At 55.9% G+C, this 24,715-nt stretch overlaps 10 protein-coding genes across 10 annotated transcripts; 4 read left to right on the plus strand and 6 right to left on the minus strand.

Moving 5' to 3' along the window:
• Window positions 1-1,339: 1,339 nt before the first annotated feature.
• Window positions 1,340-1,886, minus strand: PUNSTDRAFT_55401 (uncharacterized protein). The gene is made up of 2 exons (XM_007388010.1): window positions 1,546-1,886; window positions 1,340-1,491 (listed from the first exon to the last, which is right to left on the minus strand). The coding sequence occupies exon 1, from the start codon at window positions 1,839-1,841 to the stop codon at window positions 1,596-1,598; it is 246 nt and encodes an 81-aa protein (XP_007388072.1). The 5' UTR covers window positions 1,842-1,886; the 3' UTR covers window positions 1,340-1,491; window positions 1,546-1,595.
• A 2,383-nt stretch (window positions 1,887-4,269) lies between these two features.
• On the minus strand, window positions 4,270-5,354 carry PUNSTDRAFT_138325 (uncharacterized protein; the record flags this gene model as incomplete). The annotated part of the gene is made up of 4 exons (XM_007388011.1): window positions 4,270-4,936; window positions 4,992-5,072; window positions 5,132-5,232; window positions 5,286-5,354. The coding sequence occupies 4 exons, from the start codon at window positions 5,352-5,354 to the stop codon at window positions 4,270-4,272; spliced, it is 918 nt and encodes a 305-aa protein (XP_007388073.1).
• A 1,156-nt stretch (window positions 5,355-6,510) lies between these two features.
• On the minus strand, window positions 6,511-8,335 carry PUNSTDRAFT_146336 (uncharacterized protein). The gene is made up of 7 exons (XM_007388012.1): window positions 8,298-8,335; window positions 7,769-8,228; window positions 7,560-7,701; window positions 7,456-7,495; window positions 7,335-7,397; window positions 7,201-7,272; window positions 6,511-7,148 (listed from the first exon to the last, which is right to left on the minus strand). The coding sequence occupies exons 3-7, from the start codon at window positions 7,657-7,659 to the stop codon at window positions 6,761-6,763; spliced, it is 663 nt and encodes a 220-aa protein (XP_007388074.1). The 5' UTR covers window positions 7,660-7,701; window positions 7,769-8,228; window positions 8,298-8,335; the 3' UTR covers window positions 6,511-6,760.
• Window positions 8,336-11,014: 2,679 nt separating this feature from the next.
• Window positions 11,015-11,526, plus strand: PUNSTDRAFT_138327 (uncharacterized protein; the record flags this gene model as incomplete). The annotated part of the gene is made up of 3 exons (XM_007388013.1): window positions 11,015-11,068; window positions 11,120-11,323; window positions 11,365-11,526. 3 exons carry the CDS (start codon window positions 11,015-11,017, stop codon window positions 11,524-11,526), a joined length of 420 nt encoding a protein of 139 aa, XP_007388075.1.
• Window positions 11,527-11,869: 343 nt separating this feature from the next.
• Window positions 11,870-12,702, plus strand: PUNSTDRAFT_146337 (uncharacterized protein; the record flags this gene model as incomplete). Its single annotated transcript, XM_007388014.1, has 3 exons — window positions 11,870-12,019; window positions 12,078-12,173; window positions 12,231-12,702. The coding sequence occupies exons 1-3, from the start codon at window positions 11,910-11,912 to the stop codon at window positions 12,700-12,702; spliced, it is 678 nt and encodes a 225-aa protein (XP_007388076.1). The 5' UTR covers window positions 11,870-11,909.
• Window positions 12,703-12,983: 281 nt separating this feature from the next.
• On the minus strand, window positions 12,984-15,006 carry PUNSTDRAFT_146338 (uncharacterized protein; the record flags this gene model as incomplete). Its single annotated transcript, XM_007388015.1, has 15 exons — window positions 14,828-15,006; window positions 14,756-14,775; window positions 14,690-14,703; window positions 14,531-14,640; window positions 14,432-14,482; window positions 14,332-14,375; window positions 14,171-14,250; window positions 14,041-14,112; window positions 13,915-13,988; window positions 13,758-13,855; window positions 13,615-13,701; window positions 13,474-13,550; window positions 13,252-13,418; window positions 13,120-13,197; window positions 12,984-13,067 (listed from the first exon to the last, which is right to left on the minus strand). Exons 1-15 carry the CDS (start codon window positions 14,864-14,866, stop codon window positions 12,984-12,986), a joined length of 1,095 nt encoding a protein of 364 aa, XP_007388077.1. The 5' UTR covers window positions 14,867-15,006.
• Window positions 15,007-15,968: 962 nt separating this feature from the next.
• On the plus strand, window positions 15,969-17,583 carry PUNSTDRAFT_138330 (uncharacterized protein; the record flags this gene model as incomplete). Its single annotated transcript, XM_007388016.1, has 3 exons — window positions 15,969-16,146; window positions 16,201-16,782; window positions 16,835-17,583. 3 exons carry the CDS (start codon window positions 15,969-15,971, stop codon window positions 17,581-17,583), a joined length of 1,509 nt encoding a protein of 502 aa, XP_007388078.1.
• A 157-nt stretch (window positions 17,584-17,740) lies between these two features.
• PUNSTDRAFT_75861 (3-hydroxyanthranilic acid dioxygenase) lies at window positions 17,741-18,599 on the minus strand (the record flags this gene model as incomplete). The annotated part of the gene is made up of 5 exons (XM_007388017.1): window positions 17,741-17,806; window positions 17,867-17,976; window positions 18,038-18,118; window positions 18,196-18,369; window positions 18,506-18,599. The coding sequence occupies 5 exons, from the start codon at window positions 18,597-18,599 to the stop codon at window positions 17,741-17,743; spliced, it is 525 nt and encodes a 174-aa protein (XP_007388079.1).
• Window positions 18,600-19,178: 579 nt separating this feature from the next.
• PUNSTDRAFT_146340 (uncharacterized protein) lies at window positions 19,179-19,996 on the minus strand (the record flags this gene model as incomplete). Its single annotated transcript, XM_007388018.1, has 2 exons — window positions 19,179-19,492; window positions 19,564-19,996. 2 exons carry the CDS (start codon window positions 19,994-19,996, stop codon window positions 19,179-19,181), a joined length of 747 nt encoding a protein of 248 aa, XP_007388080.1.
• A 3,811-nt stretch (window positions 19,997-23,807) lies between these two features.
• PUNSTDRAFT_138333 (uncharacterized protein) lies at window positions 23,808-24,318 on the plus strand (the record flags this gene model as incomplete). Its single annotated transcript, XM_007388019.1, has 2 exons — window positions 23,808-23,878; window positions 23,931-24,318. The coding sequence occupies 2 exons, from the start codon at window positions 23,808-23,810 to the stop codon at window positions 24,316-24,318; spliced, it is 459 nt and encodes a 152-aa protein (XP_007388081.1).
• Between the last annotated feature and the right edge of the window lie 397 nt (window positions 24,319-24,715).

Genomic DNA, 24,715 nt, shown 5'->3' on the forward strand with positions numbered 1-24,715 from the left:
GTGCATTGGCGATGGCAACGATGGGCATCCCAGAGTAGGGGTCAAACGCCTCGGGCTCATGCTGCCGATCGGAAGCGGATTCGGACCATGCGCGAGGTTGCAGCGTAGGGACGGGAGAAGCGGGCGACGATATACCGAGCGGCCATCTGTATGGAATGCTCGCCTTGAGAGTGCGTGCGAGTTGCTTCCTCAAGTTGATCGCCGGGTGCCAGGGCGAGCGGCCCATCTTCTCGTAGATGGCCAGCGGAGTCGTCTTGTGCACGTTCTGAACGTGCCGTGTATGGCAAGAGGACGTCAAGCTCGTCCAGCCGCAGCCTTCGATAAGGCAGTCGAACTTGACTAAGCCGGTGCTAGGGTGCAACCGTTAGAAACGGCACCAGGGATAATGGAACGTGGCTCACTGTAAATTGACGTGCTCCTTGAGAGCGCTCTGGTGGATGGTAACAAATTCACAGCCAGGCCAAAGGCAGAGGCACATGCTGTAAGGCGCCGTGTCAGATGTTGCGTCAAGTGACCGCTGTAACAGATACGTACAATGGTTTTTTGGCGTCATCCTTGAGGTGTGTTTTCTGGTGCCGTATGCACGCGGATTTGACAGCAAATCCGCAACGGCAGTACAAGCATCTGAACGGTAGGATTGGCGGTAGCGGATTCTACGGAGGGATCAATACAGGGGGCCGACGTCGAGGCCGCGAACGCCACATACTACTCTTTTCCGTCCGGGCTTCAAGCGCTGCTTGCCAGAACGAGAGGTTTTAACCATGACAACCCTGGCAGGGCGGCGTAGAACTGTGAATAGGAGGCGAGGGGACTATGGGGGTGGTCGACCTGGCTTTGACGATTTATGTAGGCAATCGAGCGGACCAAGCTGTACAGGACCCTGAGTTCCCCCTCGTGCTTATTTCGTCGATTCGTCAGTCGACAGCTTGTATCGATGGAGAGAGTTCTCATCGGCTCTGTACCAGAGGTCCTGAAAGGGGGCTAGCAGGGCAGACAGCATCTCCGAATATCAGCGTGCGCAAAAATCGGTTGGAAAAGGGAACGCTCGACGAAGCCTGTCGGGCGAACCTATTCCATCGAGAGTTCTCGTGCACCTGCAGAACGGACGGCAGACATGACCACGCGGCATCGCTCGCCTCGCCTTTCGACTGCGGCGGAGTCAGAGCCACGTCCGATGCAACCCCATATCCCCCCTGTTCCGAACAGCTCACGCTGATCAGAAGTTCTTGAAATTCCCCGACGTCGTCGGTGTGAAATGCCCAGATGCGAACGTCTGATAAAGTTCGTGGGGCATTATCTGAAACGCTTCGCAAGAAGAAGACGTGAAATACAACAGGACGCGGATGCGATGCGACCACGGCGCTTATACTCCGCGAAATGCTGGCGAACCTGGCGTACTATAATGATGACGGAGTGGCAGGAAATGACAGTAGGTTGAGGTAACGGTGTATCGTCGTGGCGGAGTGCGAGTCGTCGATACCGAGAAGTCCACTATGACCGCATAAATTAGCGGGTCTGACTCGTCGCGCGAGTGCGAAGTACCACCTTAGCCAGAACCTCACCCACGGCATAGGACCCCGCAAGCTCCGGGAGCACTATAGGTCCTCGTGTGAGCACGATCGTCGAGAGCGGCCGATGGGACAAAGATATCCTAAAAAGTACAGCATCAACCACGAGGAAACGACGTAGTGATCGATTGTGGATTGAGGTAAACCTCGCCTCGCTTGCCGCAGTGCTTCTTCGACCCCGCCCAGATCAGCCGGCGCGTCCGCCGAAATAACAACGACCAGGTACGACCGGCATTGAGCGAGCGCCGGAAACCCTCCCCAGCGAGCCGGCATGTTCACCTCTCGCGTAGGCTTGTCTATGGTGGACTTCATGGTTTGGCTCTCCACGAGCGGCGCCAGCGGCCTTTGGGTGAAGCACGACGAGGGCCACAGTTTTAGCCCGTTGATCTGTGACCGCCACAGAAACCGACCGTCAGACAAAACGATACAAGCCACTCAATACATACCCACCATGTTCCAAGTGCTGGGCGCAATGCACGGCCCGTTTCACGACGACCCGACTCGCGACCGTGTTACTGCGTCTGTGATCCAATGAAACCTGAGAGGTTGGCAAACACGATGAATCTTCAGGCCACCAAAGGAACGTTCGTATGAGCACCAGCGACCTGCGTGTAGCGAGACCACTGACCTCACGAGACCTGTAGGCCGAAGCAGACGACGACGACAACATACCCCATCTCGTGCGACGTCGTCGTCTTCCGCCGATAAGGCCGTGGCTCGGCACTGAACCAGTTTGACTTCCGGTCGTACCACGAAGTGGCTTGATTCGGTGGTCGTTGACGTGAGTTTCTCTTCTACGATGATCAGACGAATGGGTCGCTCATATTCCCTGTGGACGAAGAGTGCGATCCGAGACAGGTGCGCAAGGATCGTCTGGACGACAGCGCCAACACTCAGCATACGGTCGCTCGACACTGCAACGCACGAGCTCATGGTCGCTGAATCCCAAAACAGCGTGGTTAGTACGCTCCAGAGGCCGAAGCATGGCGACGTACCTTCTTCGCGAGCTGATGTCTTGTAGATGCAGTGGTATGAGGTCCACGACAGCGAACTCTGCGATGGCTTCCTTGCACGGTGGATTGGCATTTTCGACCACAGGTTTATCAGACGTCATGAAGAGCATCTCTCGTTCAATACTTCGTGATATAGGCCGAGCACAAGGTCGATGTGTTGGATCACCGATACTTGCGGCGTAGCTGCATACTTCGAGTGACGCGTGGCAACTAGGAACGCCGGCAGCCGGAGGTCATCGAACGTGCGCCAAAGACTGGTATGACCGACGTACTCAACATTCCCTCGTCTTCACTAATCGCCCCTCTCTCAGACCGTTCACTATTTGCCGATCGTTGATACGCGATGCTCTCCAAGTAGACCCCGCCATATCTGGCCCCTTGCGCCCCGTCGACTGTGCTGACCGGCAAGCTGCTGGCGTCATGACGCGAAGGGACATCGAGCACACGTTAATGCCTGATAGTCGGTGAATCACCATCTCACAACGACCGACCCCTTCGCCATTTGCGCGAGAGTTGTCCTTTGGAAGCGGGGACTGCGCCCGTCGATCAAGGCTCGGCATTCCGTCGTCGACGTGAGCGTTTTCAGCGGAGCTCTGGTCAAGACGACGAATGACGAGCACCAAGCGACGCTGTCCTACTGATTGATTGGGTTTCGGATATCCTGAACGCAGCTGGAGGAGTCGCAAAGCCGCAAAGCCCTCCGCTGCAGGCCGGCGCCAATTCTCCCCCATGTGGTCACCTGACCGAACGGTGTCGAGTTGTGAGTTTTGAGCGCCTTTCTTCCTTCCGTTCCGTGAGCAAATCGCATCCGTCGTATGGTGCACATCATCGACATCTATGCTTTCTTAGGATATCCCGACGACGGCGTCAAACTCGGACAAAATGGCACCATCATAACAACGGCCTTTCTCGGTCTGGTCACACTTGTCATCGAGTTAATCGTCCTGCGTCAAACTATCTATATGCACGGCGTTATTGCTGCCCCCTAGTCCGCAGTATGCTTGCACCCACGCGCGCGGACGCATCGGATGGACTTGCGTTGAGATGCTTTTCCATCACTAGTTCGTCGGGCTTCCATACTGTGTACGTCTGCGCTTAACGGTTGACCGAAGACACCGTTTCCTTTAGCTATCTGTCGTATAGCAGAATCCGTCTAAGTACTCGCGCTTGTTCTACACTCATGGAATTACATCGCAGACGCCCTCCCTTCTGCATGACCATCGCTTCCCACTCTGTCCACCTTGAGGCATCATAGCGTGTACCTACCCAAAATCTCGTCAAGAATAGCGCAAAGTCGCTGAGTATCGGTACCTTGGCTCTCGGATCGGGATGGCTCAAGCGTGCCCAGTCGCTCCAAGATAACTTGGATACCTCGATTCCGAAGCAGGTACGTCAACGGCTGAACGACATTATTTGTTTTACTTTGCGCGCATAGGCAGAGACAGCGGCAACGGTTTTTGATAGCAGCGCAACTACCAGAGCGACGGGAGATACAGTAGGTAGGAGGGGAGGAAATTACGACGGATCCCGACGCTCACGACCCATTACAGAGACGCGAGATAACAATGCAAGCACGGAGACGAGAGAAGGTCATGACGCGTCGTGTACGGCGTCCAAGATCTTTTTGCCTTGGTTGGTTCGCTGATGCCGAATCGAGGCAGAGCGTCGTCTTTCTCGATGCCTCACGGTCACGAGTCGGTGGACATCCGGTAGTGCGACACGCCTTGGTGTTGCCCGTAATAGGGTGCCTCCTGGCGCGCGTACGAATGGCTCCATGGGAAAAAGCAGGAGACGTTATCCCGGCGGCCTGCTAGGTTGAAATCCACCGCGTTGAAGGGGATCGGATTCGCCTGAGGTCGAGGAGGAGGCGGGCACCACGACGTGGGGTCCATGATCGACGAGCAGGGAGGAAGCACGACCTGCTCGGCAGCCCTCGGGGAGGGGGAGCAAGTGCTGGACGGCACGTCGTCGCGGGACTGTGCGGGCGCGGCCGCACGGATCTCCTCGTCGGACCATGTGCAGGGACGAAGGGTCGGAACCAGGTACCGAGGACGAGGCTCGACGTCGTGGAAGGTCACCGTGGCCGATGGCGATCTCGGAGCCTTCACCGGGCAATCTTTAACCTCCTCAAGTCGCTCGTCGGAGGGCTTGCGCGGGAGTGGCCAAGGAATCTCGTCGATTTCACCCCTCTGGATCTTGTCGTAGATCGGATGGGACCTCCGACCGATGGACCGGTACAAGGCCGTCGGCCTGACTTTGTGCTTGTTCTTGCAGTGCCGCGTGTACGTCGACGGCATGTTGCCGTCGAAGTCGCACCCTGGAACCAGGCACCAATACAGGATAGGGGGCCATCCGCTAACGAGTGGATGAGTCTTCAAGTTGGAATGCATGCGGAGAAAGCATCACGTACTGGTCCGCGGTCATATGATACCGTAAGTTTGACGCTTGTAGCACCGCACGCTTGCACCCTTCGACTGGGCATTTTATCAAACTGCACCGCGCAGGAGTGTCTTGAGTGATTCGCTCGGGTCAGAGGAGAAGGGCACTCACTGAAGCGCCTTGTTGTGCACTTTCTTGTGCCGTCCCAGGTCGTTACTCCGATTGATCACCTTGTCGCATTCGGGGCACCGTACAGGCTTGCTGGAGTTCTTCTAGCGTGGCGTAAATCGTCGGATCCAACGTCGTGAAAGCACGTATGACGCACCGCCTTTTGGATCCTAGGAACTGCGGACTTTCTGCGAGAAGCAACCGTCTGGGTGCGCGAGCGTGCCATCGAGGAGGAAGAAACTGAAGGCCGAGTCGCTAAAAAACCCGTCCGGGTCTTGGCCTCTCCGTTTCATCCTGACGCTTTAAGAGAGCAACCGGCCGTGAGGCAAAGCTGTCGAAAGGTCCCGAGCCTTTCGCACGCGGTCCAGCAGAACGTTCCGACTATCGTTTGCTTCTGACGCAAGCTCGAGAGGACCCCGGTGTCGGTCGAGACGCGACGTGTTGGAGCGCAGAAACTCGGCAAACGCATCCGAAAAGGAAACGTTCCGCGCAGTCTTCCGAGATGGTCTGCACCATCAATCGGCGGCACATAGAGACCATAAGGACGGCGGAGAGTGCCTTGCGGGATACCTTGTCCAGATTAGGACGCGTTGCGTCGCGATCAGGAAGGCGGCTGGCGCCGTACATACTTCAATCTACCCCTGCTCGGTCGAAGCTTCGCGGCGGAGATCCAAGAAAAATTGCCGCTGCGGAATAGACCGCCACTTGTCACCGTATGACGGACCCTTTGACTGGCCTCGAGGTGCTTAACGCAGGCACACGAAGTGGCCTGAGGGGAGTGCTGCAATCAGGACCGCGTGAAGGTTTGATTAAAATCCTGCCACAGCGACTGCCGGTCCATGTTTTCTGCGCCGCTGAGGACCAAGGTAGAATGCCTTGTCGTGCTCCCTGAACAGCATTTCAACCCAGTTCGCGTACAACAATCAGCCTCTGTTTCGTCGCCCTGAGGAATCACCGTGAGTATCGCGTTCTTGACTCGCCGCGCTGCCGCGAAGTGCTCATCCACCGTGGCATCACCTCAGAAGTCCTTCTTAGCTCCGCTGTACGAATACAAGAGCTCTTCGTGTGTGAAAGTAGTCTCCAAAACAGCCGATTTGGGAAAGGGCAATCTCTCGAAGCTTAAGCCTAAGCAGAGCCAAATATCAGAGAACACGACATTTGATCGAACACGTCCCGAAGCTTGCTGCACCTTCACACGCCTCTGGTAGGGCACCCAGACCCGTCGGCGTTCAGATGGCCGAATACTCCAGCTGATTGCGACGTCTTCCACGCAGCATTGCGGTTTAATCCCTCGTGCATGTTACGACACGGACGTTGGAGCTCATAATATGGCAAATGTTAATTAAAGTTTATGGTTCATCATGAACTTCATGGCGTAGTGGAAATGCAACGCATACACGGCAGTAGAACGAGGAAGCGACGGGAGATATCACAGGTGAGACGGAAAGTAACTACGATGGATACCGACGCTCACGGCCGATTTCAGAGACGCGATACGATAGTGCGGAGACGGAGATTTGAAAAGTCCATGGCCCGTCGTGTATGGTGCCGAAGATGATAATAGAAACGGTGTATGGCTGATGGAACCAGGGAGCACCGAGGGAGAGCATTGCTGTTCGGGACGACAAGAGGTCAAGCGTCGGTGTGCGTCCGGTAGTGAGACGCGCCCTGGCCTGGTCCGTAGGCGGGATCCTCCTGACCCCCGTGCGCGAAAATTGACGGGAACAAACGAACAAGGATCTCGTGGAAATCGCGGCCCGCTGCCTCGCAGCTCAACTTCCTGATCGGAGCAACCGGCGCCACGGGTCCAGGAGGCGGTGGGCACCACAGCGCGGGGTCCAATATCGAGGAGCAAGGAGGCAGGACGATTTGCTCGGCCGGAGTCGTGAGATGGAAGGAGGAAGGGCCGGGTGTAGCAGCTGTCTTCGAGGGGAAGGAGGGAGCGCAGGAGGGAGCAGCCGTCTTCGTAACGTCCATCGGCCTAACCGCCGTCGGATATATATAGACTTTGCTCTCTCGGCTGTTTCACGAAGGGTTAGATACGGGAATACCGAATGCTATTGATCCCTTACTGAGCGATAGCGATGTGCGCTTCGACGAATTCAATCGTCCCTTCGAACCCGCACTTTGAGCAGAACACCATCCTGAGCGGACGCGCACGAGAAATCAGCAAACAACAACACCCGCTGAGTTGGCCCGTGCTCACGTATATGCGCAAACGTTGAGTGAGTAGCTCGCGGTGGGACGTTGCGCGCACTCGGTCGCTTGCCTATGAAACTTCCTATATCAGCGGCGAGTCGTTCAGGTCCCGAGCTTCTGTGAAGTACCAGTTCGAACTGCGTCCAGGCGAACGAGACGTGCGAGGGTCTGGAAATATTACGGGTGAAGGAACTGTCGTTACAACATGTTCTGAAGGCTTCGACGAACTAACACGGGACATTCGGCCAGGAGGCGTCGGCGATAGGAGAGCGTGTCGAGGCTTCCGATTCGTTGGTCGCTAACGAATGGCTCTTTCGACGTGGGATACACATGAGCGGCTACTTCCGGGAATCGGAGTCGCCCTCCACGGCGAGCTGGGTTAGGTAGGAATTTGGGAGCTTTATTCGAAACTGCCGTGAAATGAACAAGTATCGGACGTACTTGACCGAGACGAGACGTGCCGTTTGTTCTGAATCGTGGAGACCGACGTCGCGATGTTCCGAGGCGACTGCGTCGGAGTTCCACAGCGGCTCACCCCTTCTACCGCGTTGCCGATCGACTCTGCCCTTTTCGTACCATCGTTAGACCTGAGGCGAACAAGGAATATATTTCATACGTATCGTCCGGATTTGGCACACCGCGGTCCACTGATATTGACACCGGACGGTGGTACACATACCGGCGGGCTAGGCTACGAAGAGGTCACGGAGAATACCGTCAGGCTTCCTGACCAATCGTAACGATCTCCCCTTGACTCGTCGTGTAAGTGCAGGGAATCCCTTCGTCTCCGTATGGAGTTATATTGCACTCATGAGGCCTAGCCAAAGTCCTCCGGCTGCTCCGACGGTATAGCAATACCTCGTGTAAGGCTTATCGTCCAGGAGGGCGAAGAATCGGGGTCCTGTATGGAATGGAGCAGCGAACATCAGAAATGATACTATGATCGACCCAGAACTGGAAGCGAACTCACCACGCCCATCACAGCCCTCCCAGGTGGCACCCAGGACCTTCGCCCCATCCGCCCCATCCCAGCGACCCGGGTGTACTTCGACCCCACAGTGCATCTGCCGCCGTCGCGAAATGCCGTTATCCCTGAGCGCCCTTCCGACCCTCCGCCTCCACCTGTCGGTGTAGTCAGCAACTCAGTCTTGAAGAGATAGGCGTCACGCCACCGAGTGAAATCGTCGCTGGTGCCGGAGGTCAACCGTCTTCCCATGACCGTAAGCCACAGAATCACCAGCATGCAGCGAGCAAATGACTGAGGGATCTGTGTTAGTGCATGACACCATGGCCAGCGTCAACGCACCCCCATGCGTGTATCTCAGGCCGCCGTAGGCTGCTCTTGTCCTTAGGCGCGCTTGTCCTTAGGCGCGCTCTCTTTACCCGGGACGGCCCGTCTCGACGTAGGGCCGGTACAGCCAGAGACTGAAGCGTAAAGATACGACGGCGCCATTTAACCAAGACCAACCATTTACCCCGTTCCCCGTACGCGACTGGCCACTCCTATAAGCCGCGAAGCCGCCGACATAATGCGAGAACATAACTGATAACTCTGTGTCAGGAGCCACTTAGGACACGGTGGCCAGCGTCGACGTACCAGTAGACAAGGTGATTGAAGTAAGTCGCGAATACACTGTGTCGCTCTCCGTCGGATGTCAAAGGCACGCTAACCAGAACGTGTCGTCGTTAGGGAACCACCCACGATGTAGTAATCGCAAGGATGCAAGGATCGAGTAAAAAATCAGGTATGATTTTACATTCATAAAATCACCCCCAATTTTTTTCTCATCCCCTACCCACAGGTTACTCTTGACTGATCCTTCCAGGGTGCAAAGCTACAACATGGTGCTGTTAATGGAGGTAAGCAGAATGTTTGGTGGAGTCTAAGATACAGAAAGTGACACACAGGCAACAGAGACCTTAGGACAGTGCTGTCTTGGAGCGATGTCGGCGTCGTCGCAATGTTGTAAGCGTTCCACATGTCCCGGTTTCCTGACATCGCGTAACCAAGGTCGTTTTCGAGGAGGGTCTGCCACGCTCGATGAAACGTCCACGCCGCGTGCATCGGGTGGGCCTGGGGTCAATGAGCCTTGATCGCATTCGGTAAGAGGGAGGTGCATACGCTACGAGTTACGCTGACGGCCCTCCGACAGCACTACCAAGTCGCTTTCGATGCCCATCCGGGTCTCTTCGCGTTGACGACCTATACCAACCACGGAGGTCGTTCGGAGGCGCCGCTTCTGCAACCACATTAGAAGATACCAGCGATCGTCAGAAACGGTTACACACCAGACGTCAGTTCCGACAATATGCGTCCATGAGAACGGGGGAGTCTCATACGACACCGCGGGGAAAGCGATCCCGCCCGAGTGATCGTCAGGTTCGCGGTACGTTCTCTGGCAGTTGTGATCGGAAGCTAATCAGCTCATGTCATCCTCCAGGAGCTAAGGATACAGCTAGAGATTCGGCATACATTCGTTCAATCCCACTACGTCCAAGACGCACCACGAAACCTCGGCTTGACGTTCGGGTCCTGTACGCGAGGGTATTCGTATTCAGCGGGACACAAGACACTTGCAGGATGTGTAGGCGAAGGACGCTGGATGAACGTTGGGACCATGGTCGATGGTCGATGAGATGGATTGACGGAATGCACTCGATAACCAAGCGGCGAGCTCTCATCGTGGGCATTGACGTGTACGGCTTTCGCTGTACGATAGATCACTGTCTCTGGAGTAACCCTCTGATATGGTTGTCTGACTGTGCAGTAGCCATGCAAACTACGCCCTTACATACTAGCCTGTAAGCTTTTCCCCTGTTATTTACATGCGTGACCTTGCTTATCGCAGCCAAAGGCCTCGGGCAGTCGTCGACGAACGACAGCGGATTGACGATGACACACGACCGCTGCTCGAACAGATCGAATCCCTTGTCGAGCGAATGCGTGTCCTTCGCTCACGCCGTAACCAGCTGGCTCCGGTCACCAAACTTCCCGTCGAATCTCCTTCAGCGTTCCGGAAGCGGAGCTCAAGCCGCTCTTTCCCTCCGATTACTTTCTTCTCGCAAGTGGCGAGAAATCAATCTGTTCACGGCATCCCCCTTGGCGGCGCTTCCGCGACGAAGCCTGGATCTCAAAAAGCTATTCTGCTCAGGGCTGCGGCGCGTGCCTCTTTCATTCTATTTGCCCAGAAGCGAATGCCATCGCTATCGCCATGACGTTGACCTGAGCTATGCTCTCGAGAACCATATGGATCGCATGAAGAGACTTCACGTAGATTGCTGCGTCTCAACGCTATCGACAACGCTTTCCCCGCCTTGCGCTACCTCGAGCGCTGCGAAAACGTCATACACATCATGACTGAGTACTGAGTGTGCCTGAACGCCTGGGAGATCGTCGTGAGGCTCCTCAATCCGTCGGCGAATCCCGTTCCCCTGCGGCGACTCCCGCGCACGCTGGGACATCGAAACGAGGGTTTCTCCGCTGAGTTCGTACAAGAGTGTGAGGACATGCTCACCCAGAGATACGAAACGGCTGGGATGATGTTGGAGTTGGATCTGGACAACATCCAGGTTAATATGGATGACGAGCTTTCGGACCGAATAACGGAGGAACTTGGCCAGATTAATGTGGTCCATTGACCTGGTGGGATGGATGCGTTCGTGCCTCCATGTTACATACATTTCCTCATGGATGGCCTCACGTATTTCAACCTGGACGGTGACAAGCCCGCGTTCTCCCCGGTAACGAGCAACTTAAGGTGCCTTTGACAATGCCCTTACTACTTACGCCAGGTGCATGCTGCTATACAACAGGCCCCGGATTTCCACATTATGTGTAATCCTCTCTGCAAACTTCTAAACCACCTTCACCACCACGCCAGTCACATGGAAGGCGAGACTTTCGAGCTAGAGGTCGTCCTCATAGAAGCAACGCAGAGGCGGCAGGAGCTCGTGGGCAGGAAAACATCGCGCCCGATCTTCTTTGGCGCGGAAGGCGTGCGCGAGACGATGGATCTGACCTAAAAGCAGAACTCCAGGCCTTTGTCCACCTCGGGCCCCAGGGATGGGTGCTTGCAAAGCGCTACAAGGAGGTATTGACGCTCGTCAAGCGGACCAAGGAGGTGGGATTGACGGCGACAAAATCTGAGGCAGATTGGATGCCGGGCTGGTCCTACAATGTCACAGACGAAGATATGTGAACGAATTTACTAACAGATGGTTCAGTAGAAGACGAGTGACTAGTAAACATTCGTCGGTTCGTTTGTCTTGCAAACTGGCATTCGGTACTGTCGGAACTACGGCGCCGTAAGTTAGTTACGAATATGATCTGTCGCGACCGAAACGGCACAAGGCTCAGCCTGGCGCAGCTCGCAGTATAACGACCGACTTCCATAAATGGGTTCTAAGGGTGGGTCCCTTGAACCAACGGTGACCAAACAAATCGGTGGCACTGTCCCGCATCCCGCTTACTTTGCTCCTTTGCCTCCAACTCCTATCTTCTCTATAGCGACGCTGTCGACCTCGTCTTGCTCATCGGTGTCGTGACATTGACCTCCAAGATCGAATTGCAGCTTGAAGGAACATGTTCGCAAGTCGCCCAGAGCAGTACACGAGCTCTGGGAGCACGACAGTTGCGATGGCGTCGCAGGCCGACGTTCACGCCAACTACGGTTCTCCGTGGTCCCCGATGCGGTACTATTTGTGACATATTCTGCGATAGCTTGCTCAGTTGTTTGACTCTATTCTATAGGGTACTTGGCTCTTTGAACACAGTGTGCGAACCGTACCCGCCGGATGCTCATTTGGAGCAGGGCGCTGGTGCCACTGTAGCTTCCTCCAGCATGCTGTCAGTACCCTGGCCCCCAACCTGTAGTGCTCTACAACTGATCGATTGCCTGCTTAGACTATTAGACATGCCGTCGATCCAAGAACCCCAATGGCTCCCAAGCCTCGAGGTCGAGAAAACGGGATTTTTTCCGACGGATCCCGTATGGCTCGCATGCAACGAATTGCCGGAGGCCAGATTCAGCGATCGGCGGCGTCGCGGGTACGGCTCCAATCTCGTCGAATTGCCTATTCCTCGGATGGCATCCCCGTTTGAGGCTCCCGCAATGGTGGCTCAGCCGGACCTCTCGCCGCTTTTGATCGTGTCTTCATCACTTTCAGCTCCTGGGGCGGTTCCGACCTCGGCATGTGACATGGATGTCGATGAATCATACCACAGCTGCTCCAGCAATAGCCAGCCGGTCCAGAACGACGGTAGGATCAAGCGCAAGGCCTCGTGCGATGCAGGACAGGGAGAAGGTGCCACCTCGTCTCCCGCACGTAAGAGCCGCCGCCTATCCCGCGCGGACGCCATCCGTCACCACACATGACTCTCTTTCACGCATTACGGACATTCGAACATATTCGAACTATCACACAACACCTACATCGGCCTCGGAATAATCCCGGGTGCGTCACCCGTCAAACACCCCTAGAATAGACCACCAGATAATAGCGTAGCAATCGCCCTGTCACATCGGTTATCGTATCCTCGCGTCGTTGCATACTTCTTGTTCAGTCGTTCCTTCTTAGTATATCGTAGTAAATATTGCTCTATATGCATCTAATAATACAAGAAAGATGTGTCCATGCACCACAACTTGAGCCAGCCTCATACCATATTGCTCACGACATCTCGGGTGACCTTCTTTTCGTCGCCCACGAGCATGAAGGCAGTGGATATGCTCATATCTTTCTGTGAAGAACGTAAGGAGACTCCTCCAATAATAGGTAAACTATGTCCTTACTTCATCGTCGTCTGCCGCCGAGTCCGTGACGTCTACCGAGTGGCGCTCGTGGTCGTCATTCAAGAAAGGACCTGTGATCTGTTATACACGCCGTGAATCTGATCACCAACACCCTCAAGATCGTGCACCCACCACGTCCGAGTCCTCCTCAAGTTGTACTGTCTGACCGGTGCGTACCGCCACGACCCACGTCGACACGTCCGCAAACCGGAGTTCCCCTCCCGATGGGATCGGCGGCAAGCTCACAGAGACGTCTTCGAGCAACGCTCTCAATTGCCGGCGAGAGTTGAGCATGGCCACTATGCAAGAAAGTGAGGTCGGTCCACAACGCTGAATCGGAAGAGAGTCACGAACGCATTGTGATAACGTAGACTTTCGATAATAGGATGTGAAATAACGTCCACTCCATGCCCACATGACGCCAAAGAAAGCTACGGAGTGATGACATGACATTGCTCAGCCAACGTGTTCAATGAAGAGGCATACGAGACGTACAGGATCAACGTCACCAGTTGGCACGCAGTCACTAGATAACCGCGGACAAGAAGGTAAAAGCCAAGCTTCTTGAGAAAGTTATCTGTGCTGTCTCCGGATGTATAAGACCAAAACGGATAGGCTGGTCGTCACAAATCACTCACCCAAGGCCCGTCTTGAAGCTCTGTAGGACAGAACAGAAGGAAATTGTGGCGAGCACGTCAGAGAGAAGCAACGCGATGCTGCAGAACAAGGTATAAAACTGAACGTCAAACGTCAAACATCTTCATTCTCGGCGCAAACTGGCGTGGAACAACGTACACAAAACGATCCACTATTCAAATGAGGTATGTCAGGGGCGATCACGGAGGCGGCGATCATGAGCCAGCTCAGCACTGTCGATGACGTTCAGTATGCTCCTCATAACGTCGACAATCTTGTGCTCACCGAATCCCGCGCACGTGAAAAATCCAGCGACGACTCGCAGCGGTCGTAACCTGGAGGTCATTCGTTGCGACACTGTATGACCAAGAGCTCGGCGATGGCGCCGGCATGAACATCACGTAGTTGGACTTACGGACGTAAAGCTGGTGAACGAAGTAGATCTGGACCATGAATATGACGCTGCTCGATAGGGAGGTCTCGATGGGGAAGGCTCTGTTGATGATCGCCGTCAATTCGTCGGTTCAGTCGGCTGGCACCACTGCGCAGCACCAGTCAGCCAGATTGAAAACTCACACGGGAACCTTCAACAACGCAGGAATGTCTCCGTAGCTCTCGATCTATCACGGAGTTTAACGTTATCGCACCGGACAATGAAAACGGCGAGGTTACTCACAAAGTTTATGAACGCGAAAGGCACTGATACAATCGCTGCGGTGTCGAAAAGCTGCGGCGGGATTTAGACTCGTTTCTCCACGCGAACTGAGAAACGCACTACGGTAACCAGGACGAAGACACGTAAGGACAGTCGGTCATTGTTGTTGTGAACATACGTCCATGTCTGCATGATCGAAATGCCACAGAGTACGGCACCGAAGAAGATGCCTGAAGCAAGCTTGAGCTGCTGATTGAGCAGACGGTGAGAAACACTCACCCCAAAGCGCCCACCTGAAAGACGTCCATCATGAATTGCGTGAAGGAAGTAACGGACAGTACGCACTCATACGAGTCAACGATGTGCTGTGCGCGTCGTCAGCTTCGAACCATGCCGTCAAGGGGTAGAGAAACTCACATCCTCAAAATATACATCAGGAATGAGTGTAACTGTCATGAGCGGGAAAGGGGATCCGTGCGCCGGTTGCGTCCTAGTGCTTATGTAGCCCCTGCGAGACGCGTAGCCAGCTTCGAGAGGGTTGTGACCGATGATAATGTCATATTCGGAGCGTTAACCGAGGAATCCCTCCGAGAGTTCTTTTCCCACCTGAAGGCAAACGAAGTAGGGTGTGTACTCCGGGTTCTCGGTTTCAGGCTGTCCCCAGGCCTGTGTGGGGAAACCTGAAGGCAAACGAAGTCGCCGCTCGCCGCTCCCGTTGCGGTCGTTTTCCCCGCTATGCACCATTTGGCTGGGCTAGACGGCTCCCTTTGCGCATGACCCTCCTTGGGCTCGCTCTGCAAGCGAGAGCCACATGTCATCGGAAGGGCGCACGAGCATAGGTGGAGCAGGGCGAAACTCGAAGACCAAGTCGCGGAGCGCATTTACGTGGAGAATCAGAAGCTCGGATCCGAAGAGTGGCAGGGGTTCGCTGAGTGCAAGCATTTCTGTTGCTGAATAACGTCGTCCTCAAATCTCTGTCCGAGGTCTGACAGGAGATGGCCAGTATTCCATCAGATATTCGTTACGTGCGCGTTACAGAGAAATTGCTCTTGCGAGTGCAACGCGGTCGAAGGCAAAGAGACGCCACAGTCCCGGCGTTCGCCGAACGTCCCCTCGCCAGTCTCCTCGACCATCGACTTCGAGGGTACTGTACAGTGTACTTTGCGGCCTTCTGCTTTGACCAGCTTCATTATCTTCTGGTATTATTCTATGCCCTGGAGCCTGTTCTTGAGATAGAGCGAACCATGCTACCAATAAGCCTCTGAACTTTCGGGCATCAGTTAATTCTCGACAACGAATGTTTATGTTGAGTACGTATCCTCTGTCCCTGGCCTTTACGGTCCTTTTGAATCTCGCAGTGCTGATAGATGCTCGGTACCATGTGTCATTGAGTACCAGGAGGTTATCGGACATTTCACGCGATGGACATCGGTACGAATGCCCAACTCTATTCACCGTGTCGTCTATGATGACGTCAGCATCTCAGCACAACAGATCCGGCCAGGGAAACCGAATTGGAATACGTTCGCAACTTGCATGTCTACCACCACAGACGGATATGGCACCGGAAGAGTTGTCGTCGACTCGCTACATCGCCCACGATAACGAACCGCCCTCGGATCTTGAAGCAACCCGCAAGACGATCCTCGAGGCGCTCACCGCCGCGGTTGAGCGCGTCGAAAGGCACTACGCCGGCACCCACCATACCACGGGCAGCGTGTACGTTGGCGTCGAAGGTGATGCCCCTTCTCACACCCACGAACGCGCTCGCTGATGTGTACGTTTCGCAGGGATCATCCTAATGAACCACCACATCCGTCATCTTCCCGGCGCCAAATCCGTCGACGCCCTCGCATCCTCGACGCTGGACAAGAACTCGCGCCGGCACCTCAACGCCGCGATCCTCCACAGCCGCATCGCGCCCCCGCGCACCTGCTCCCGGTCCTCCTTTCTCGAGACGAGCATCGGCACCGCCACTCTCGTCCTCCTCTACCTTCTCGGCTCGAGCTCACCCCTGCACTACCCCAAGAACTGGGAAACGTGCGTCAATGCCATCAGCGGCGCCCTCCGCCTGGCGTCCCGCGAGGAAATGAGCGAGGACGGCTGCGAGGTCCTGTACGGCCGCGCCGGGCTGCTGTACGCGCTGCTGCGGCTACGAAGCGCGCTTCCGAAGGCGACAAGGGAGCAGGTGGAGGTCGTGCGTGCGATCGAGCCGCTCGTGGCGGATACGAGTTTGACGACCCTCGTGGACGACATCGTCGAGAGAGGGGCCGCCGGCGCGAAGGAGTACGCACACGAGCTGAACGGGAACGGTCCGCCTCTGATGTGGTCATGGCATGGCAAGAGATACCTCGGCGGTGCGCATGGTGTAGGTGAGAGCGTCGAGCACATTGTTTGGAGCATGGGTTCTCATCGTGCGATCAGCCGGCATCCTCCAGATATTGCTCCAATGCCCTTCGTCGACCATCAAGCCGCATCGGGAGGCCATCGCGAAGACGTTAGAATGGCTCATCGGCATACAATGCTCCGACGGGAACTGGCCGCACAAGGCGTCGATCCATCCCGAGATCGACCCAGACGAGGACATGGTGCAGTACGCACTCCACCCCCATCTACCCTTTCCGTCCCCTCATCCACCCTTTCGCAGATGGTGCCACGGCGCCCCGGCCGTCCTCATCCTCATCTCTACCTTCCTCCGCCGCGCACGCACCTCCAAAACCCTCGGCGCGGCGCTCTCCGCCCACCCCGACCTCGAGCCGTCCATCCTGTCCGCCGCGCGGAAAGCCGCGGAGCTCGTGTACCGCCGCGGCTTCCTCCGCAAGGGCGTCGGCCTTTGTCACGGCGTCGGCGGGAGCGTGTACGCGCTCCTCGCCGCATCTCAGATTCTCGACACCGACACCATCGCTCGGGATGCGGACGAACAGCGGGATGGGGGAGGTGAGGAAGGCGGCGAGGGAGGAGAGACGCTGCGCAAGGCGGCGCACCTTGCGTTGCTCGCGGCGGACTGGGCGCCGTTGACGGAGGAAGGGGTGATGAGCACGCCCGACCGGCCGTGGAGCTTGTACGAGGGCGCGGCTGGGATGTGCTGCGCGTGGGCGGACCTACTCAGGGCGCTGGCGGGGAAGGAGGTGATTGGTATGCCTGGATACGCGGATATACAATATAGTCGGTAAAGGACATACAGGTTCAGGGATTAGGGTTTCGTCTTTTTCTGTATAATGGTATGGTATAGATACATCCTTCTTTAATCTTACGAGTCACCCTCCGATCGGCAGAAATCGTGGCTCAAGACCACCGTAAAACCCCTTGAAAGTCTCCGCCGATTCACACTTATTTGGCGTCAGCGACCGTGCCGCACTCTGCACATCGGCGCAGATCGGGGTCGCTCATCCATTTCTGCGGAGGGGAACAGGGTCAGCTCGTCCGACCGGATACGATGGCGATGGCGGACCCTACCTGGATTAAGGGCTTGAGCTGGGTGCCGAGGTCGACGCAGTGGAAGGCATCTTCGCGGATGATCGTCGGTTTGGTATGCGCTGGCGAGCGGCAGTACCATCTCAGACGATCTGCGGTGAGAGGAGTAAGTGACATCGTTCGCAGCGTAGGGTTTGTGCAATCGCAACGTACCGACTGCGTCTTCGGGTCGGACGCGCTCGATCACGATCCCCACAGTATCAGCGAATCGGACCGGATTATGAGGGGTGTTGGCTACACGGATAGCGTCAACCACCAGTAACGGCTGTGCCGCGGTCGGGGTATGGAACAAGAATAGCGGGATGGCTGACCTGGCAACAGGAACATCTCGCCTTCTTCGATCCGGATGTCCCGGAACTCCTCGCCGTCGACGACGCGGAGCAGCATCCCGCCCTTGTACTGGTAAAACCACTCTTCCGTCTCGTTGACGTGGTAGTCGTTCCGCTCGTTGGGCCCGCCGACGGCCATCACTACGAAGTCTTGGCCTGTTATCGTGCGACGTGCGACGTGCGTGTGGACGTAGATCGCGTGTCGTGACCGGTAGTATGGATGGCAGGATAGGAGAAACGTCCCGTTAGCGATATATAGAAGTACGGGCGTACGTTCGAAAGCTGGGCGCACCGGAGTACAAGCAGAAATTGTTGACAGGAGGTCGGAGGAGGTCAGATTTCTCCGCGAGCCATTTCGGCAGATTGATTGGCGGAGAGATGGGCATGTTTGACGAAGCAGAGTACCGGTGGTGGTCGTCGTCGTCGGACAACCCCTACAAACGAGCAGGAGCAGGATGATCAAGCTGTGAGTCCTGTGCTTATCATATCTGAAGCGGTTGCCGGAGATGCTGATGACCTCATGGTCATTGAAAAGGGCACCATAATACAAGACCACGTGGCACGTCCGAGCGTATCTTCGCAGCGACGATATGTCCCGCGATCGTTGGCATACTTGCGAGGAAGATTAATCTCTGGAGGTAAATCGCGGCTTGAGTTCCGCTATGGGGATGCAGCAGGAAAAAAGTAGCATAAATTGTTTCGACGGGTAGCTTGTCCGGCGACCGAGGTCAACTGGTTGCTGACGCGCACTCGCTCAACAAGGGAACCAAACTGTTCGGGTAGCGGTCGTATTTCATCGTCAATCCGCTTGTACTTCGTCGACGACCGCCCAAAGCGTGTGGCCATCGCTTGGGCAGCCGAATGCTCACTCGTCTTGCCCTGAATCATCTAGCTTCAAACACATATAATTCTCTTCGTCTATGTCATTGTAGGGCCAGTGAGTCATGATTTCCACCCGGTCTGCCTCAGCCGACGCCGATGCCAATCCCTTCTCCTTGGTCTGCTTGACGAGCGCCTATGCCTCCTCGCAGCGGTCGGTTGGCACCCATCCTTGGTGCCCGAGGCAGAGGAAGTCCTCGAGTTGCTGCAGAAGTTCTGTCTGCTTCATTCTGCTGTTCGTCCAGCTCCATCGCCCCGCGCACGTCCTCCGCGTTGAAGGTAATCGGGCACGAGGCTTCACCGCTCGTGAGCGTCTTCCAACTCTCCATTGCCTCTATGAGGGCGACCTTGAGCTCGAGTCTCGCCTTCCCACGTGTCGCCGGCGTGGTAGTGAAGGCGGCTGCGGAGCACGCACAGGGCGTCCATCATAGCCTCGAAATGGGGCTCGTTGTACTGCATCGTGCACCCGACCTAGTGATAATGCCTCAAGCGCGCTCGGTGAACTTGACCCGCCGCCGTTTTCTCGGGGTTCTCCCAACTCCCCGAGAACTTCGGGGAGCGAGGGCAGCGTCAGCGCGTCCGAGACGGGGCCACCGTAGTTCTGGAACCCGTTGGGTATGCCAGCGAGGACGAACATTGGTAGGACCGAGGCATGTTGCCAGTCGAGCAAGCTAACGACTTGACATTGACCAGAGTCAGCCGACCTTCGAACGATTATATTGCTCGGTTGGAGGTCCGGATGGCGGATGCAAAATCGATGAAAGGCGGGATCCTTTGAGACGAGTGATGGTGCGATGAGGAGGTAACGCCGCAGGTTCTCGATATGAAGCGAGGGGGATTGCTCCTTGAACTGATAGGCGGTCCTCCTCATATGCCGAAGCGGCAGAAGCGGTCTACCGAACATCTCGAGGTAAGGCAGCTCCTTGCGGGCTACTGCTACGAGCGCTGCTTCCGCGAAAGTTATCGGTCAATTGAGGATGTCGTCCAGAGAAAATGGCAGAAGAAAGACGTACATGGTCCTCGATCTACGTCAAGCTCCGGCGCAGTCACCCCTCGAAGCCACGCCTCGCGTCATGCCCTTAACGTATTCAATGAAGATGTACTCGGTGCGCGCTTCGTCGTCTGGCGAGGGCGAGTATCCGTACACCTCCGGAACCGGCAGCCCGTGAGATCGCAGAAGATTCCATCGTGGCCACTTCGCTTGCAACGGCGTAGTACTTGGGCACAGTGAGCGGGTAAGGAATGCGCGCAACCATCTGGAAGTCGATTGTCGCGCATGGTGACGAGGAAGGCACGGTTGAATCCATCCTCGGCGAGCTTTGTCAAGCTGACAACGTTCGCAGGGGTTCGGCCGACTGACAGCGCGGCGAGTGAACGTAGACCCTTCACGTCAAAAACGACCCTCCGCTCCGCGAGTCGAAGTCCTTCATTATAACTGGGAAAATCCGGAAAGATGCATTAGATCGACTAGGAACAGAATACCGCGTCAACGCACGAGACTTACACCGAGCGTCCAGTTGTGTGTTCGAAGAGGTCATTGCAAGTATTTCGCCACAACGGAAAAGGTTCGACGTGGCACGAAAGGCCTTGAGACTTCGACCATGGGGAAAGAGCATAACAAGGGCCGTGAGCTTGGAAGGGGTTTGAGTAAGTTGAACGTGACCATCGCGCTCCCGATGCGGGGCATGAAGGAGAAGTAGAACGAGATCGGGTAAGCAGGCCCGGATTCGGCTTGCGATCTACTTGCCTCTCCTGGGATGGCGCAGAGGTGGCCGTATGAGCCCGGCTATGAGCAGACCACTGTAGAGTCGTGGTCCTTCGCTATTGTAACGTTCATGGTGTTCGAGCGAGTCGGTGAAGGTCCGACGACACAGCCCCAACAGAGGGTTACTCGGAAAAGCCCGCAGACCGTGATCATTCAATCGTACAGCGGAAGCCGTACACGTCCATGCGCAAGCTCGCCGCTTGGTTATCGAGCGGATTCCGTCGATCATCTCATCTCTCATCGACTCCGGTCCCAACGTTCATCCAGCGTTCTTTGTCCATACATCCTGCGAGTGTCTCGTGCCTCACCGGATATGAACACCCTCGCGTACAGGACCCGAGTCGGGTCCTGCACGAGAGGATGTTCAAACGTTAAGCCGAGGTCTCGTGGTGCGTCTTGGCCGAAGTTGGATTGCACGAATGTACGTGGCGAATGCTGAAATCCGAATCCCTAGCTGTATCCTTAGCTCCTGGAGGATGTCATGAGTCGATTATACTCCGATCACAACTGCCAGCGAACGTACCGCAAACCGGACGATCACACAGGCGGGATCGCTTTCTCCGCGATGTCGGATGAGAGTGGGGGAAGGCGCGGATGCATATTGTCGGAACTGACGTCTGGTGTGTAATCGTTTCTGACGATCGCTGGTATCTTCTAATGTGGTCGCAGAAGCGACGCCTCCGAACGACCTCCGTGGTCGGTATAGGTCGTCAACGCGAAGAGACCCGGATGGGCACCGAAAGCGACTTGATAGTGCTGTCGGAGGGCCGTCAGCGTACTCGTAACGTATGCACGCGTTCCTCACGGAGTGCAACGATGTAGTGTCTTGACGATGGATCTGATACCTTGCGTGCAAAGCAACCTCTGGCGAACCTAGACGATATACGCAGGGCTCAATTAACGGGACGCGAACATCGTCGAAAACTCACCTACGCGTACGTGAAAGCGGCTGCTGCTGGTTGCGCGGGCTGCTTCCAACATTGCGACGACGCCGACATCGCTCCAAGACAGCACTGTCCTAAGGTCTCTGTTGCCTGTGTGCGTCACTTTCTGTATCTTAGACCCCACCAAACATTTTGCTCACCTCTATTAACAGCATCATGTTGTAGCTTTGCACCCTGGAAGGATCAGTCAAGAGCAACCTGTGGGTACTGGATGAGAAAAAAAACTGGTTTGATTTCACGGATGTGAAATCGTACCAATTTTTTTACTCGATCCTTACATCCTTGCGATTACTACATCGTGGGTGGTTCCCTAACGACGACACGTTCTGGTTAGCGTGCCTTTGACATCCGACGGAGAGCGACACAGTGTATTCGCGACTTACGATATGTACTGGTACGTCGACGCTGGCCACCGTGTCCTAAGTGGCTCCTGACACAGAGTTATCAGTTATGTTCTGGCATTATGTCGGCGGCTCCGCGGCTTATAGGAGTGGCCAGTGGCGTATGGGGAACGGGGTAAATGGTTGGTCTTGGTTGAATGGCGCCGTCGTATCTTTACGCTTCAGTCTCTGGCTGTACCGGCCCTACGTCGAGACGGGCCGTCCCGGGTAAGCAGCCTACGGCGGCCTGAGATACACGCATTGGGGTGCGTTGACGCTGGCCATGGCGTCCTGCACTAACACAGATCCCTCAGTCATTTGCTAGCTGCATGCTGGTGATTCTGTGGCTTACGGTCATGGGAAGACGGTTGACCTCCGGCACCAGCGACGATTTCACTCGGTGGCGTGACGCCTATCTCTTCAAGACTGAGTCGCTGACTACACCGACAGGTGGAGGCGGAGGGGAGGAAGGGCGCTCAGGGATAAGGGCATTTCGCGACGGTGGCAGATGCACCGGGGGGCTCGAAGTACACCCGGGTCGCTGGGATGGGGCGGATGGGGCGAAGGGTCTGGGTGCCGCCTTGGAGGGCTGTGGTGGGCGTGGTGGGTTCGCTTCCGGTTCCGGGTCGATTATAATATCGTTTCTGATCTTCGATGCTCCATTCCATACAGGACCCCGATTCCTCGCCCTCCTGGACGATAAGCCGTACACGAGGTATTGCTATACCGTCGGAGCAGCCGGAGGACTTTGGCTAGGCCCCATGAGTGCAATATAACTCCATACGGAGACGAAGGGATTCCCTGCGGTTACACGACGAGTCAAGGGGAGATCGTTACGATTGGTCAGGAACCCTGACGGTATTCTCCGTGACCTCTTCGTAGCCTAGCCCGTCGGTATGTGTACCACCGTCCGGTGTCAATATCAGTGGACCGCGGTGTGCCAAATCCGGACGATACGTATGAAATATATTCCTTGTTCGCCTCAGGTCTAACGATGGTACGAAAAGGGCAGAGTCGATCGGCAACGCGGTAGAAGGGGTGAGCTGTGGAACTCCGACGCAGTCGCCTCGGAACATCGCGACGTCGGTCTCCACGATTCAGAACAAACGGCACGTCTCGTCTCGGTCAAGTACGTCCGATACTTGTTCATTTCACGGCAGATTCGAATAAAGCTCCCAAATTCCTACCTAACCCAGCTCGCCGTGGAGGGCGACTCCGATTCCGGGAAATAGCCGCTCATGTGTATTCCACGTCGAAAGAGCCATTCGTTAGCGATCAACGAATCGGAAGCCTCGACAGGCTCTCCTATCGCCGACGCCTCCTGGCCAAATGTCCCATGTTAGTTCGTCGAAGCCTTCAGAACGTGTTGTAACGACAGTTCCTTCACCCGTAATATTTCCAGACTCTCGCACGTCTCGTTCGCCTGGACGCAGTTCGAACTGGTACTTCACAGAAGCTCGGGACCTGAACGACTCGCCGCTGATATAAGAAGTTTCATAGGGAAGCGATCGAGTGCGCGCAACGTCCCGTCGCGAGTTACTCACTCAACGTTTGCGCATATACGTGAGCACGGGCCAACTCAGCGGGTGTTGTTATTCGCTGATTTCTCGTGCGCGTCCGCTTAGGATGGTGTTCTGCTCAAAGTGCGAGTTCGAAGGGACGATTGAATTCGTCGAAGCGCACATCGCTATCGCTCAGTAAGGGATCAATAGCATTCGGTATTCCCGTATCTAACCCTTGGTGAAACAGCCGAGAGAGCAAAGCCTATATACATCCGATGGCGGTTAGGCCGATGGACGTTACGAAGACGGCTGCTCCCTCCTGCGCTCCCTCCTTCCCCTCGAAGACAGCTCCTACCCCCGGCCCTTCCTCCTTCCATCTCACGACTCCGGCCGAGCAAATCGTCCTGCCTCCTTGCTCTTCGATATTTGACCCCGCGCTGTGGTGCCCACCGCCTCCTGGACCCGTGGCGCCGGTTGCTCCGATCAGGAAGTTGAGCTGCGACGCAGCGAGCCGCGAGTTCCGCGAGATCCTTGTTCGTTTGTTCCCGTCAATTTTCGCGCACGGGGGTCAGGAGGATCCCGCCTACGGACCAGGCCAGAACGCGTCTCACTACCGGACGCACACCGGCGCTTGACCTCTTGTCGTCCCGAACAGCAATGCTCTCCCTCGATGCTCCCTGGTGCCATCAGCCATCCACTCGTTCTATTATCATCTTCGGCACCATACACGACGCGCCATGGACTTTTCAGATCTCCGTCTCCGCACTATCGTGTCGCGTCTCTGGAATACACCGTGAGCGTCGGTATTCATCGTAGTTACTTCCCGTCTCACCTGTGATATCTCCCGTCGCTTCCTCGTTCTACTGCCGTGTATGCGTTGTATTTTCCGTATGCCGTGCCGTATCGTGATGAACGGGAATTATATTGAATAACGAGCTTCAACGCTCGTGTCTACTACGGTGTCGTGACCTGCACAAGGGATGATGTCGCAATAGGCTGGATGCGCTTGCACTCGACCATCTGAGCGCCGGC

The sequence above is a fragment of the Punctularia strigosozonata genome (genome assembly GCF_000264995.1).
Source record: "Punctularia strigosozonata HHB-11173 SS5 unplaced genomic scaffold PUNSTscaffold_16, whole genome shotgun sequence".
NCBI lineage: Eukaryota > Fungi > Basidiomycota > Agaricomycetes > Corticiales > Punctulariaceae > Punctularia > Punctularia strigosozonata.

Excerpts from the sequence above, each read along its gene's own strand:
- PUNSTDRAFT_55401 (XM_007388010.1), bottom strand. The coding sequence starts at position 1,841 with ATGCCGGCTCGCTGGGGAGGGTTTCCGGCGCTCGCTCAATGCCGGTCG.
- PUNSTDRAFT_146336 (XM_007388012.1), bottom strand. The coding sequence starts at position 7,659 with ATGTGTATCCCACGTCGAAAGAGCCATTCGTTAGCGACCAACGAATCG. Across the intron at positions 7,273-7,334 it reads CTCAACGTTTGCGCATATAC|GATGGTGTTCTGCTCAAAGT; the intron begins GTGAGCACGGGC and ends GCGTCCGCTCAG. Across the intron at positions 7,149-7,200 it reads GCGCACATCGCTATCGCTCA|CCGAGAGAGCAAAGTCTATA; the intron begins GTAAGGGATCAA and ends TTCGTGAAACAG.